A 13,924-nucleotide genomic window follows, 5' to 3' on the forward strand; every position below is an offset into this window, starting at 1 on the left:
CTTTGCTCTGGCACCTGGATGCTAATGATGGCCAAGATGTGCTGTACTGGGGGGGGTCTTGTGGTGATTTTGGTGATGTGGTTCACGTGGATCTTCTCTGAAGGCAATTCTCTGAGGTTTCAGGTTAGGCAACTGTCCCAGGAATGCTATGAGCTGTGTTACAGTTCCTGCTAAATCACCAGCCAAAATCATCAAAATGTTTCTCGAAAGTTTCTGGACTTGGGAGCATAGGGATGCTTTTGTGGAGCTGATAGGATGACCCCACCAAAAAAGTCCTGCTGGTGCTTATGCTGCCCCAGCACCATGGAGCACTTGCAGCCACAGAGGCTTGCAGAGTGGCTATTCCCACATCACCAGTGTTTTCAGGTACCTCCTCACATTAAGCTTTGCCCTTCAAAAACCCAGAGACTTCTAGGATTCTGTTGCTAGTAGCCCTCAAATTGTTTTTGGGAAATGGATTGAAAACCCCATGCCCCAGTGGAGCCTGTTTTAGGCTTGGAGAGTTGAGGCTGAGTAGAGCCCAGCAGAAATGGCATTTTCCATGTGTGCCCATGGAGGGTAGCCACCAGGGGTGCCAACTCTGAGTGATGAGCTGGGCAGGGAGGGGTGGCCTGTGCTGAGGCTGGTGCAGGGGTGCCCTCCCAGCACAGTACAGTGTGAGTGGGAGGAAAGGGGAGCAGAGAAACCATCTCAGCCATGGTGCCTTTCTGATGGCAACATGTCTGGCACCCACATGGTGGGGCCTTTGGGCTTATCCCACATGAAAAAGATGAAATGTCATGTGGAGAAAGGAGGGGAAATACTATGGAAAAGGGAATCTCCAGGAGAGGGAAACATTTCTGCTGGGAGAAGTGGAACAAGGGGAATGGCTCTTTGAGGTGCCAGGCAGGAAAATGCCGTTTGCACAGAATCACTGTGGATACTGGCACCAACTCTCCCTCTTGTGGGCATTTCCTTCTGCTTTGTGTAGAGCCTGGTAGCTGCTGGTCCTGCCAGCAGCCTGAGCCTCTGTTGGCTTCATCCTAATGAGATGGTTCATAACTCCTGTATTAAATACCCATGTGAATTGGGCCAAGAGGGTGACCTGAGCTGTGGATCCAGCACCTGGAGTGCCCTGGCATCGTGTTTATCACTCACCAGGTGAGGGGCACAGTTCTGTCTGCAAGATGAAACACACAAAAGCAGGACCCATGAAAAAGGATCAGCAGATATGAATCAATGACTTCCCACACTCACTCCTTGCAGGTCAGACTGGCCAGGACTTCACTTTCTTGCTTTCCTCTCACTTTGCTCAAGTCAGTCTTTTTAGTTTGTTTAAAAAACTAAACAAGTCAAAACCTACCATGTTCCCATCTCAATTTTCATCTGAACTCCTCCCCTGACCCAAAGATTCTCTATCAGCCCAGACTGTGCTCATGGATAAGACATTTGTATTACACATTTTTTTGACACAAAAGGTCTGCCTGATTTGTCTGGTCTATCTGCAGTCCCATTTCCTTTCCTGACTTTTGGATATGTGGTCCCAGTGTGCCCTTCTCTGTTTTTTGTTTATGATTTGGACCCTCTCTGCCCCAATAAGTAGGTGAGGCCCTGTATGTCTTCCTGTGAGGGCCAGTGTACCTCTCTCAGCTCCACGAGCTGCAGGTGTACAAGAGCAGCAGATAAATGCTGGCCTTTTGCTCAGTAGTTTAATAAATCCAGTGTTACTTGCTGTAAACTCATAGACAAGTCACAAAATTAGCACTGAAACATGGAAAAGGAACATGAATTCATTCAGAGCAGAGTGAAATCTGCCATGTGGAGTGAAATCTCTGCTGCAGCTGATGGGGAAGGAAATAAAAGGACCGCAGGCTAAGAGAAGCAATTTCCAGACAGATGCTGCCACAGACCAGCTGGATCCGACCAGCTGTGCCACCAACACTGGAGCACTTAGAAGGAGGAGGAAGATCAAAAAATAAAACCCTGGTGTTTGAGGAAATCACAATTAAAAAGGCACCAGAGATGGGAGCCCTGCATGTGCAGAGATCTTTGAGGGTAATGGAGCTTCATTTTTATTGTTGGTTTGGGTTGTTTTTAGAATGAGCACGCCTTAAAGCTGTTTGTGAATGGCTAGAAAGTGATTATCGGATTTTTGTCTTTGTGCATTGGCTGATCTTCTGCAAAGTGACCAAGTCAGCAGGTTGTTTTAAACAGTTTGACTTAGTAAGGCTGAAGCCATGCCTGAAGTATACTTTGGGGAGCATGTATAAGAAGATTAACAAAAATTACGAACTCATGAAGAATTCTGCCTCTGGCTGTTAAATGCAAGCATGCAAGTACAACCTTGGGAAGTCCTTTAGCCTCAGGTTGCTGTGATGGACTAGAGTTGTTCCTGCTCCTTACACTTCCCATGGGCACCTGCCACTAGTGCTGTTGAAGAGGCTAGATGAGCTAGTTGTCCATGAATCCTGTGTATGTAAGATGCTTACAGGTGAGCTTTCCAAAGGTGTGCAGCCTGGGACGTGTGCATATGCACCCCCAGACCCCAAAGAGCTGGAAGGGCTGGCCAGGATGAGCATTTGGCAGGGATGCTGTGTTACACTTGTACCACTGCCTAAGGAACCACTGGACTGGGATTCTCAGCAGAGGTGAAATCTTCCAGTATTTGTATATTTGTGCCAGTATCTTGCAGCCAGGAGCAAGCCCTGCCACTGTGGTTGTCTTGCCAGCAGGACCCTGAAATGGACGGGGCAAAAGATCTGTTTGCAAGCACAGCAAAGGAAGCAACAGGGAAGAGATACAGAACAGAGACCCCACCCCAACAGAGTGGTAAATGTTCTGTTCAGGCAGCCAGGCCACAGGTGCTATGTTTAGGGTGCTCACTGCTGCCCAGTGCTGATCTGCTTGAAGAAAACTGTGATTATTTTGCCAAGTATTTTTTTTCCCAGAAGGATCAGTTTTCCTGCAGGAGTTCCCAGTAAAACCAGCAGAGCACAGAAAGCACTACTGGATTAGGGGCTGCTTAAACGGGTGCTGCTTCTCAGAGGAGAAGTCGTGGTTGTTCCTCTCCTCCCTAAGGGTGCACTTGGCGTTGGAACGATAATGCAAAATGAGACCTTGAACTTTGAAAAGGGCCAACTGCAGCTGGAAGGGAGAACCTGCTGGAGCTCATTAAAAGGCAAGTGTAAATATCAATAAAAATGAGGGGTAGATCTTGGCTTCCCCACGGGCTCTTATCTTGCAGAAGCTCCGTGCTTTGTGGATGAGAGCCTGTTTTGCAGGGAAAGGGAATGAAAATGTGTCTTTTTTCTCTCTTTTCACCCCATGAAACTCAGGCAAACCCTAATCTGTTTGTGCAGTTCCACTAGTTAGACAGTGCTGCCTGGGGTTTTGGAGGATGGCTCCATGGGTGCTTCTTCCACAAAGGATGCCTGCAAAAGTAGCTCTGCCTCCCCACCCCCCCTCCAGCGTGTGTCGGTCCAGCTGTGTGACAAACCAGACTGCAGAACTTATCTGGCTTCAAAATACACTCTCCAAAAGATAAACACAGTTACTTCAAACTCAGACCAGTTCCTTAATCCAGCTCATTTGAAGGCCTCATAAAGAACTGCACAGACATCATGGGGTGGGGGAGGATCTGCCTCCATTGCTTGTCATTGCCTCCAAATCCAATTTGAAAACATGCACAGCCTCATATTAAGTGCTGGTAGCTTGAGGGCCATTGCCTGCCCAGTGGGCTGAGAAGGCAATTTGCAGCTGTAACACCTAATTTTACCATGCAGTGATGGGCTCTCCCACTCTTTTTTTTGGGAGCCTGAGAGCCCACAGCTAAGCTGTGCACTGCGTGCTGAGGCCCAGTGCCTCCTCTTCCTCGAGGAGCAGCTCAGACAGGAGGAATTATTTATTATTGCTGGCTCCCTTCAGATTCTGGGCATGGCTGCTGGTGTGTTCCAAGGAAGGGAAGGTTCACACAGGGCACTTGTTTGCACAGTGGCTCAGCTCTGTCATTCTGGTCTTGGCCATGCTGCAGTTGCTGGTGCCTTTGCAGGCACGTGAGCACCTCTCCAGCATCACCCAGGAACCTTGCAAGGCACCACCCATATGCCCAAGGCACTGGGAAGAGGAGAATTAGGACATTCTCTGGCATAAGGGATAGAGTGGGGAGCTGCCACCCCTTCCAGCTGCCTGGATTTCATCTAACCTGAACACTAAATCCGAGCCTCAGCCACGTTGTAAAGGTCTCTGTTGCAGCTTCCTGTGAGTAATTGAGCTGCAGAGCTCAGGGTGGCAGGCAGACACCCAATACTGAATGCAGGCTGACTGATTTTTTGCCCATATATGTTTTTGTGGTCCTGCCTTTCTCAGCTGTCCTTCAGCAGGCTCTAGTTACAATATTTTATTGATGATGAAGGACGAGGGAGGAATTCCTCTCTTGCTTTAGTGTTTCAAAGGTAGTACACAAATCCTTGAGTGCCAGCATAGTGTTACAAAGTCTAATCCACCTGAAGAAACTATTGCATGCCACATTTCCCACTGACTCCTGGAGATCTCCAGGGTTGCACTGGCATAACCCATGTTACTACCTCTAAAAGATAATTTTCTCCTTTGCTCTTGGTTGGGAAGACTTTAAAATCTGCCTGTTTTTCTCTAATCATACTCTTCCTTTCTTAAACTGCACTCACAGTTTCCCATACAAAATCCTCAGTCCTTTTGTGCTCTGCATTCCCAGTCCCTCAGAGGAGGTTTGCATCCCCAGAGAGAGCTGCTGCAGCCTCAGAGGCAGCCTCAGTTTCTGTAATGTAGCCTAAATATTCTTGTCCTGGATTGCCCTTCTGCTTTCCCGCACGTTCTCCCACTGAATGCAAGCACTGGTCTGCAAGAATTGTCTTGTTTAGCCGAGATAAACGTTTATTTCCAGGTGCTGTGCAGAGTAACACACATTGTGAGATGCCTCAATAATTGCACAGGAGCTGTGGGTCGTGCCTGTGTTATGTCTGATGCTCACCAAAGGCTGGATCCTGTGAGCACCGAAGCAAAGGTAAAGCTGCCTCTGACTTTATGGCACAGGGCATGATCCCTGAGAGAATCCATGCCAAGATACTGGTAAGTACTAGCACAGCTCTACAAACTCACAGCCCAAATCTTGTCCTGATGCTCCTAGTCCTTCCTCTTCCTTTTAAGCAAGCAGGTCGGGTCACCTCTCAGCTGCTGAAATCCATCAGTGTGCAGGAGCCCTGCCTGGAGTCATTGCTATGAATAGTGTCTAAGAACAAGGGGAAAAGAGGAGTGAGCCTGGAAGGGATTTGGCCACTGCCATCATGAGTTAGACTCCATCTCATTTCCTACAAGCAGTGGAGGCTACACAACAGATACACACAGAACAGTTTCAGATAGTGCTCTTACGTGACAGTCTTCTGCTTTCCAGAGTACAGAAGTCAATGGCAAGGCTGCCCAAAAGCCAATGCTGTTGCCCTGCCATAAGATCCCATTACTGTATCCCTCACCTCTCCAGCTAAAGCTGCTGTGAGTGCAGGACTCTCACCTGTCTGTCTGCAGGAGCTGCAGGCTCTGAAACAAAGCACAAATGAATCTCTTAGAAGAAGCTGTATTTCAGCAAAATGCCATAGAAACCACAGCTGCGTTACAGAGGGCCTTTTCCCTGGCATTATGCAAGAGGTAATTATGTAAGTTGTTGTTATATAATATTCCTGGCTTTTTCGGAGTGCCAGCCTCCCCCTGACCACAGCAGTGTGTGTTATTTACGTCACATCACACTTTATACAACCCAGGCTGGCAGTAGAGCTGGGGCTGCTGTCATCACTGCTCCCAGCCACGGGACCCTTGGCTGCTCCCAGGGCTTTTTAAAAACTGTGTTGTGGGGAAAAAAGCTCATTGAAAAGAAAAAAATTACTTCATCAAAATATCTGTTTGTTCCTCTGAGACATTTTGCTGTATAAGCACACAAGCTGGTTTGGGTTGTTTCTTGAGGAAGGACTGGATTTTGGAACATATCTGTCTTTTTCTTTCTGGAAAATTTATTTCACAAATTTACTTCAAATGAAAAAGAAATCTGTAATTTCTGCCAGTGCTTCTCTCTTGGGTGCCCATTTCTCTACTTGCAGCAGGTCTGGGTGCAGAGAAAACAGAGCTAGAAATTTGTTCTCTTAATCACCAAGGCAGTGTGGGGGACTGCTGTGCTCATCAACATTGAGTTTCCAGCCCAGGGTTGGGTTTCTGTCTTCACAACAGTGAAACTCTAGGAAAAGAATTGAATATGGCCAAACAAACTTGGATCTGGTCCATCCCTGTGGGTGGTGTGTGTTCCTCTGTGTCTCCCAGCTCCACCTGGGTGACTGAGCCCATAGTAATAACCCCAAAACAGCTGGTGTTTCTAAAGCTGTACCCAAGAGCCAATCCCTGTTCTTTCACTGGTGTGTCTGTGGGCTCAAGCAAGTCATAGAACTTCTTTCATCCTTCATCAATGGGGAGGACAAGTGGCTTTTCTGTCCGTGGAATTGTGGCATGGTCTAAATGATTTAATACCTGTAGAAAGGTTTGCCAGCTGTGGAGACTGGAGCAAGGCAGGAGTGGGATTGCACCCATGGTTTTGCCAGAGACGGCTCTTCACCTGCCTGCTGAGCCTGTCAGACCTTTCTAAGCACCTTTTGGTAGCATTTCTGGGTAGAAACAAGCCCCATGAAGTCTCTAGAACAGTATTTCTCCTCGCGGCAGTACTCTGAGTCTCAGCTGTGGCTCTGCTGCTGTCCCATGTCCTCTGCCCACATCCCCCCGCTCCAGCCCTCTGCAGTATCAAGGCTGGGGGATGGCGGGGAAGGCACAGCATCCCGAGTGACCAAGGCGAGCCCCTTACCAAAGTTCTGCAGCCCTGCCTGCCTCCGGAATGAGAGGAGTGCCCGCCGGCCGGCTCCCGGTGCCCGCGGCTCGGACTCCCGTGGCCACGAGGTGGCAGCAAGCCCTGGCCCAGGGGCCGGAGCCGGGCAGCGCTGGCACCGCGCCGGACCCGCCCCGGGCCACGGAGAGCCGGGCTGGGACGGACCCCGGGCTCAGCCAGGGCACCCCACCTGCTGCAGCATCCATCCGAGCGGCCGCGCTGCGCCAGCCACGCACCCCGAGCCTGGCCAAGAGCATCCAAGGTCCCTTTCTGCTGGTTTAGTGAGAGTGCTTCAGGTGTGGGTGCACAGCCACGTGTGAGCACGGCTCCGGTGTGGGCAGAGCTGCTGGAAACAGGCTATTCACTCACCAGGTGCATTTTAAAGGAGGCAGCCAACATGCTGGCTCTCTGTGGTTTGTGTTTATCCAGATGATTATGCAAGTGATAGATTTTGCCCCACGGAGAAGACAAGAGGCCTGTAGATACTAAAATGTTATGTCCTTTTCATGGCTGCGTGCTTGAGGGGTGGTCTGGTGCACTATAAAACTTCTAGTATTTCTGTAGACTATTTATTTAACCTCTAGGGAGAAGAGCTTATGATTTCATTTCATTACTACTTTGCTTGCAGAAAAAAGCAATATGGAATCTCATACTTCTTTTAAGTCTTCTGACCATTTAATGTTAATGTTCATACCAGGACTTTTGGCTTCACAGCCCTGGGGAAAGCTACAGAGAACGAAGAGTCAACTAATTTCAAATGGAGTTATTAGAGCAACTGTGTAGCTCCAGCTTGGGGAATATACAGAGCTCGGTGCATAAGCAGCAGCCTCTCATGTACCAGGAGCACGTTTCTGTTGTGTCTGGAAGGTGTATGAACCTGTAAGGTCAGTGTTCAGGGTCCTGCCCAAGCCTGGAACTGTCCAAATGCTTCATTACTGCTGTGAGGACATGGGCAGTGAGGTTGCAGATATGTGATCTCCCCTGTCTCAGCCCTGGGCTGTGGAGAACTGCACGAGGAATGAGTTGGAGGAGTACTAACCTCTATTCCATCAGTTTAGCTTAGTTTGTGTAATTGGTAGTGACCTGGTGTTTGCACAGGTAAATCATGGATGAAATCTTGAAATTGAAGTGTTGGATGTAGATTTTTGGATGTGAAGCAAACTGGTGCATAGAGGAGATAGAAGGGGAGGATTTCAGAGTCTCAAGTTGACTTGGCTGACAGAGGCTTGCAACATGTAATGGCCAAAATATCCTTATCTTGAGGCTTGGATGCCAACTGACACCTCCATTGGGCTTTTGCCACCCTTCTTACCCACAGCATTCCCTTTAAACCTCTGTGTTTCTAAGGGATGTGAGGCTCTGGGCCTCCATCGTCCTTGGTGCCCAATTTCCACTGTACGTGGGCATTTCTCTCCCCTTGCAAGGCTGGAGCAGGGAACCTGTAGGGAGCGAAAGGGTGCAGAGGCACTGATGCAGCTCAGTGTTAAAGACTGTGAGGTTGAATGCTCTTTTTGTGAATCTCAAGGCAGGTTTCTTCAGCCTATGGTTGATATCTCTTGCCTGCTTTCTTCCTGGAAACATCCAGAGGCAGGTGCACAGTTCAGGACAGCAGTACTGTCTGGGCTTTGTTGTCAGACTGTGCTCTGACTGCAGCCTCTCCCGAAAGAGACCAGTCACCCCACTGGTGTGCCAGGCCATTACCAGTCCTGACAGGGAGGTAGGAGAAAGTCTGGGAGCCCTCTCAAAGTATATCCACATGGTTTGTCAGCTCAGTGGCTTTTCCTTCCAACACTGAAATTTGTTTGGCTTGACAGAAGTATCCAGAGACCAGAACTGCTGGCTGGGTGGGTGTTGAATGTAGCTTTGCTATGCCCTCGTGTCTCTGACTGCTGCAAATTACCTTTCTGGCTCAGCTGTAAATCTCTTGGCTCCAATATCCAGACTCAGCCATTAGCTAATCCAAGGTGTTTCCCAGAAGAGCAGACAGCAGGATCCTAGCAGGCAGGTGTGGAGGAACTGGCTCCCATACAGCTTTTATCCCCTCATTCCTCCTGCAGCAGGTGGGGCAATGATTGGTCTGCTTTGAATACAGTTATCTCTTTTGGGGACATGTCACAAGTGGTGTGCTACCCCAGGAGAAAAGGATGGTGAGGCCATTATGGGAAAGGAAGGGCCTTTGGAGTGATGGAGTCAATGCTACTGGCTGTCCCAGCCTTTTCTCCTGCCTGCCCTTGGCAGGCCAGAGGAGAGGGAGGCAGGGTGGCCTTGCAGATGACTGTTCTCTTCAGGAATCTCCTGCATAAAGCTTGACACTGTCTCTGGATCCTTGGGAACCTGGGACAGGCTCCTGGCACAGCATTCCGGCAGTGCCCTTTCTGTCTGGAGTGGGACCTGTGCCAGTCCAATACGAAAAGCAGAAATGATGCCATTAGTGGCACCCACAATAGTACCTGACCCAAAATAGCTTCCTAGGAAAAAACAGGGAGGCTGATTAGGTTAGACAAGCCTGAAAGAGAGCAAGAAGTCCAGCTGATGATTGACAGGTGTAGGTTTGTGGGCAGGGGCTATAAATCCCACGGGTGAGCCCTCCAGATACCCTTTGGGGAAAGACAAACGGCTGCAGGAAGGACTCGGGACCTGTCTTTGCTGAACCATGGGGCTCAGTGACCAGGAATGGCAGCAAGTCCTGACTGTCTGGGGAAAGGTGGAGTCCGACCTTGCTGGCCATGGCCATCAAGTTTTAATGAGGTAGGCAAGGAACTTCTAAGAGAAAAGCTGAGAGCTTTTGATAAGAGACATACTTGTCAGTGTTTATTTCAACAAGGTGTTTTCTTTCTTGTAGGGTGGTGGTTTTTCCATTGCTATTTTCTGGGTTAAAAGTTACTCACTCTGTAAAGTGGCTGTGCTTCTGTCTCTCCATCTCTCTATGGGTGCAGGAGCAGATCACAGCTGCTTTTAACACACGGTTGTGCTTCTGTCTCTCCATCTCTCAGTGGGTGCAGGAGCAGCCCAGTGCTGCTTTTAACATGTCTGTGCTTTGTCTCTCTGTCTCTGGTGGCCAAGCTCTGCTTTGGATCCTCATTTCCCAAACACTACAGTGAGAAATGCTGGAGTGAAGTGTGTGTCATGGGTATTCAGATGCTCTGCAGAAAGAATGTGGGGAGGCAGAGAAGGAATGAAAGGAGAGGAACATCACCTCTGTGACAATTTCCTTGGAATCTATTTCAGTAAAATTAACTGCAAAATACCGGAGTGTTTCCCTGTCTCACGTGGGACAGCCCTGCCCATCCTGCTTTTTGGCCAGAAATATGTGTGATAACACTTATCCAGGACCTCGTGATGTATTTGAGGTCTGAGTATGAAATGAGGCACATCCTTTCCCTTATTCCCTCCTCCATTATTCTAGTGCCAGAAGTGCTCATGAGGTCTCTAACTGAGAGGACCTCATACTCCATGTTGTCCTTGTGATCCTAGCAGTTGGAGTGGTGAACACCTCAGATACTGCAAAATGGGAAAGAGCATTAGGTGGACACTGGAGCCTAGCTTGTCCATTAAGACCAGAGAGGATGCAGACTTTGAGGAGGTTCTCTTCAGCTCTCCTCTCAGACTGTGCACACCCAAACGTGCTGGAAGGGTACAGACACTAAGGAGAGTAGTGGGGATCTGGCACCTGCTTGGGGGATTTCTACCCTAAGCATGGCTAAGGCAAGGAGCCCACACCTCCAGGCATATCTACTGCAAAGCTTTGAAAAATGTTTTTCGAAGATGAGCCAAAGCTGTTTTCCTTACCTGCTTTATCATGTCCCAGATCAGCTGCCATTTGAAGGGAAGGGAATGGGGTGGGAATGGAATGTGGGTGGAAATGTTACGGCTCTCCCCTCTTGTGGTCCAGAGCAGGTATGCTGGAGGGGTAGCAGGAACCTGAGCCATTCTCACCCATCTATCTCTGAGGTGGCTACTTTGGCGATGAATTTGCCACATGCTAGTAAAAGCAGTTCCAAATGGAAAAGTAATACCATTTTTCTTACAAGTATCATAGAGTAGAGCAGAGCATGACATTAAATAAATAGATGTCACCCTGTGACTTTGTCTCCCCCGTTGTCAGGTTGGCTCCCCTGCCAACCCAGGTTTCCGCCAAGGAGTTTCTTGGGGAGGAGAGAGGGAAGGGAAAGGGGGTGGGGAAAAGGGTCAGGAACCAAATTCCTCCATGTCTGCAATCATAGGGTTTGGGGGCACAGTAAACTCTGCCATCCAGTTGACATTCAAAAACACAAGACCTCCAGATATGAGGGACTTGAGACTGGGGGCTGTCCCCTTTTTATTATTTTTTTTTCTGCTATGAGAAACTTGTAGAACTCTCATTTCCTGGCCAACAACTCATGGGCTGATAAAAGAGTTTGTGTGAGAGGCACGGGTCTATAGGTTGGCTCCCTAGCAACAGTAAATTGATGAAGACAGGTGCTTTTGTTTGCATTTGGTTTTCCTTCACATGAATACAAGAACTCACCCCTCAGTGTCATGACTGGCCTTGGCTCTTGTCTCTGTCTTAAAACCATTGACATAATCTAGGGGATGGGTGCCAAAGAGTTCTCAGAACTATATGGAAAAAATACAGACACTTCCTCTGTTGCTCTAGTTGGACATGTTTAGGGGAGTGTCTCTGTCATGACCGGAGGGAATGGAAATAGACAGTGTTGATCATCTTAGGAAATGGATAAGAAGATAGGATTAAAGTAGATTGAGTACTCAAAGGGAGGTATGTCAGGAGCTGCTCCTCTCCAAAGTCCCTCTGCTTTTGTCCACAGACTCTTTCAGGACCATCCTGAGACTCTCGATCGCTTTGAAAAGTTCAAAGGCCTGAAGACCCCTGATGCCATGAAGGGCTCTGAGGATCTGAAGAAACATGGAGTTACTGTTCTTACCCAACTGGGCAAAATCCTGAAGGCGAAGGGTAATCATGAGGCCGAGTTGAAGCCTCTGGCTCAGACCCATGCAACCAAGCACAAAATCCCTGTCAAATATCTGGAGGTATGGAAAAGGACAGGGAGTCTCAGTATCTGATGTGTAGTGAATGTGTGCAAGACAGCTATGTGAGAGTTGGGCTTTCATTTACAGATGAGTAGTTGGACTTCAGTGAGCTCTCCCTCAAGTCCAAGGTCTGTGTGTAAAAGTAGGAGGAGGCACAGAAAGGGCTCATGGCATGCAAATGGTATGTGAATATCCAAGTTTAGATTTCCCATTCCAAACACCACATACAGTCTGACCAATCCTTGACAACAGTAAACCAGCTCATGCAGCCTGGGAAACCGTATTACATAAGGACTGTCAGTGACCGGACATAAGGGACATACAATTTTAGAGTAAGCCCTGGAGGATCTATTGGAGACCAAGACCCATAAAATTAAGTGTTATACAAACACAGGGCATGAATTTGCAGTCTTAATGGATGAGGCAGACAAAAAGTAGAAAGGGCCATGGTCTGCTCAAGGTCATGAAGCAGATCAGTGTCAGAGCTATGAATAAGCCCAGTGCTTCTGCCTAGCCCAGGCTCCTTGCATACTAGACCTCACTGTCTCTCCAGAGGCTGCAGGAAGGCCTACTGAATTAGCTCGGAGATATTTCCAGGCTCTGCAACCTATTTCTTAGTCTGGATTTTCTGAAAATAAACCTTGAGTGTCCCTTCAGTTTTTCTTTCTCTCTTTCCTTCCTCTCAGTTCATTTCTGAAGTCATTATCAAAGTCATTGCCGAAAAACATGCTGCAGACTTTGGGGCTGATGCCCAGGCTGCAATGAAGAAGGCTCTGGAGCTGTTCCGAAATGATATGGCCAGCAAGTACAAGGAGTTTGGTTTCCAAGGTTAGAACACACGCACAAAGGAATGCCACGATGGAGCACCTCGCCAGGCATCTTTCCCCAGCGCTATTTTGGACATCTCACAATTGGCCATCTCTGATGTGTGGGAAAGCTTTGATGAGAGGCCAAGAGTCACTCCAGGCAGCATAGAGACACCCAGAGTGATATTCATGATAAACTGTCGTTTCCTGGCTTCCTGTATACAAAAGAAATATCCTGCTTTCTTAGGAAAAATAACATTAGGCGTTATCTGTGAGCTTCAGCCTATATTATCCCCTTTCTCTCTCTCTCTCTCCCTGAAACTCAGTCTCATCTGAGAGGCAAATGGCATGGCCAAAGATGAAGGGATGTGGAGGATCAAGGGCAGTGTTGAGTACAGTGAATGAGTGAAGGAATGACTCAAACGAGAGATGTGAGAATGGGAAGCAGGGACACAGCATCCCATTCCTCCCACAGGTGAGACTGTTGCAGGTTACTATGGAGAACTTCCAGCCCAGTGTTACCCTGCTTTGTGGGGGTGAATGCAGCCAGTCAGTCTCCAGTTCTTGCCAGCTCTGGAGGGTTTAGTTGTTAAACTTGCACTAGCAAAGCAGTACTCCCTGTGATCTGTAGGCTTCTAGAAGCTGCCACTCTGCTATGTCTGAAGGTCTGTTGCACTGGGATGTGAAGTATGTGTTTCTCAGAAAATAAAAATCCCTGCACCAGAGTCGTGTGTTTGCTCCTGGCTGTACAAACACTCCAGTGAGAACTAGGGAAGAAGGAGAAAGTGGAAAGGTGCTTTGCATACATATCTGGCTGCAGAGCAACCTTCACTGTCAGTCCATGACCTGAGCAGCACATGGCATCTGTCTTAGCCAGAGACTCTGGGCACTCAGATGTCACCATGGGGACATGACCTGATTACCGGACCTCACAGCACAAGACAGCAGCCTCAGCTGAGTGCCTCAGACCTGACAGAAGTGCTCCCTGACTAAAGGCCATGCCCACTGCTGTGCTGGGGGAATGTGGTGAGGGAAGGTCCCTTGTTTATGGGGAGGTGGCAAGTGCAAGCAGCCTTGGGTCCCAGCAGTGCATTGCTCTTTCCAAACACTGGAAAGGAGGGATTTTCAGCTCAGGTGGAAGGCTACAATGGCAGCATATGCTCTCAAGACCCAAACTCTGGTCTTTGCAGCCTTTTGAATTTCTGCTGAGGTGCCTCTG

At 48.5% G+C, this 13,924-nt stretch overlaps 1 protein-coding gene across 2 annotated transcripts; it reads left to right on the forward strand.

The window, feature by feature from the left end:
* Window positions 1-6,985: 6,985 nt before the first annotated feature.
* On the forward strand, window positions 6,986-13,430 carry MB (myoglobin). Of its 2 annotated transcripts, none has more exons than XM_088166140.1 (3): window positions 6,986-7,133; window positions 11,677-11,899; window positions 12,586-13,430. In XM_088166140.1, exons 2-3 carry the CDS (start codon window positions 11,747-11,749, stop codon window positions 12,730-12,732), a joined length of 300 nt encoding a protein of 99 aa, XP_088022266.1. In that variant the 5' UTR covers window positions 6,986-7,133; window positions 11,677-11,746; the 3' UTR covers window positions 12,733-13,430. The 2 variants fall into 2 exon arrangements, with proteins under 2 accessions (XP_088022266.1, XP_014744783.1); XM_014889297.2 differs by lacking the exon at window positions 6,986-7,133 and adding an exon at window positions 9,457-9,619.
* The last annotated feature ends 494 nt before the right edge of the window (window positions 13,431-13,924 follow it).

The sequence above is a fragment of the Sturnus vulgaris genome, chromosome 5, assembly GCF_052056855.1.
Source record: "Sturnus vulgaris isolate bStuVul1 chromosome 5, bStuVul1.hap1, whole genome shotgun sequence".
NCBI classification, from domain to species: domain Eukaryota; kingdom Metazoa; phylum Chordata; class Aves; order Passeriformes; family Sturnidae; genus Sturnus; species Sturnus vulgaris.

What these genes read in the sequence shown, in the direction of transcription:
- MB (XM_014889297.2), top strand. Translation starts at nt 9,525, where the DNA reads ATGGGGCTCAGTGACCAGGAATGGCAGCAAGTCCTGACTGTCTGGGGA. An exon ending in GGCCATCAAGTTTTAATGAG is followed by an intron (nt 9,620 to 11,676) that starts GTAGGCAAGGAA and finishes TTTTGTCCACAG; the next exon opens with ACTCTTTCAGGACCATCCTG. An exon ending in TCCCTGTCAAATATCTGGAG is followed by an intron (nt 11,900 to 12,585) that starts GTATGGAAAAGG and finishes CCTTCCTCTCAG; the next exon opens with TTCATTTCTGAAGTCATTAT.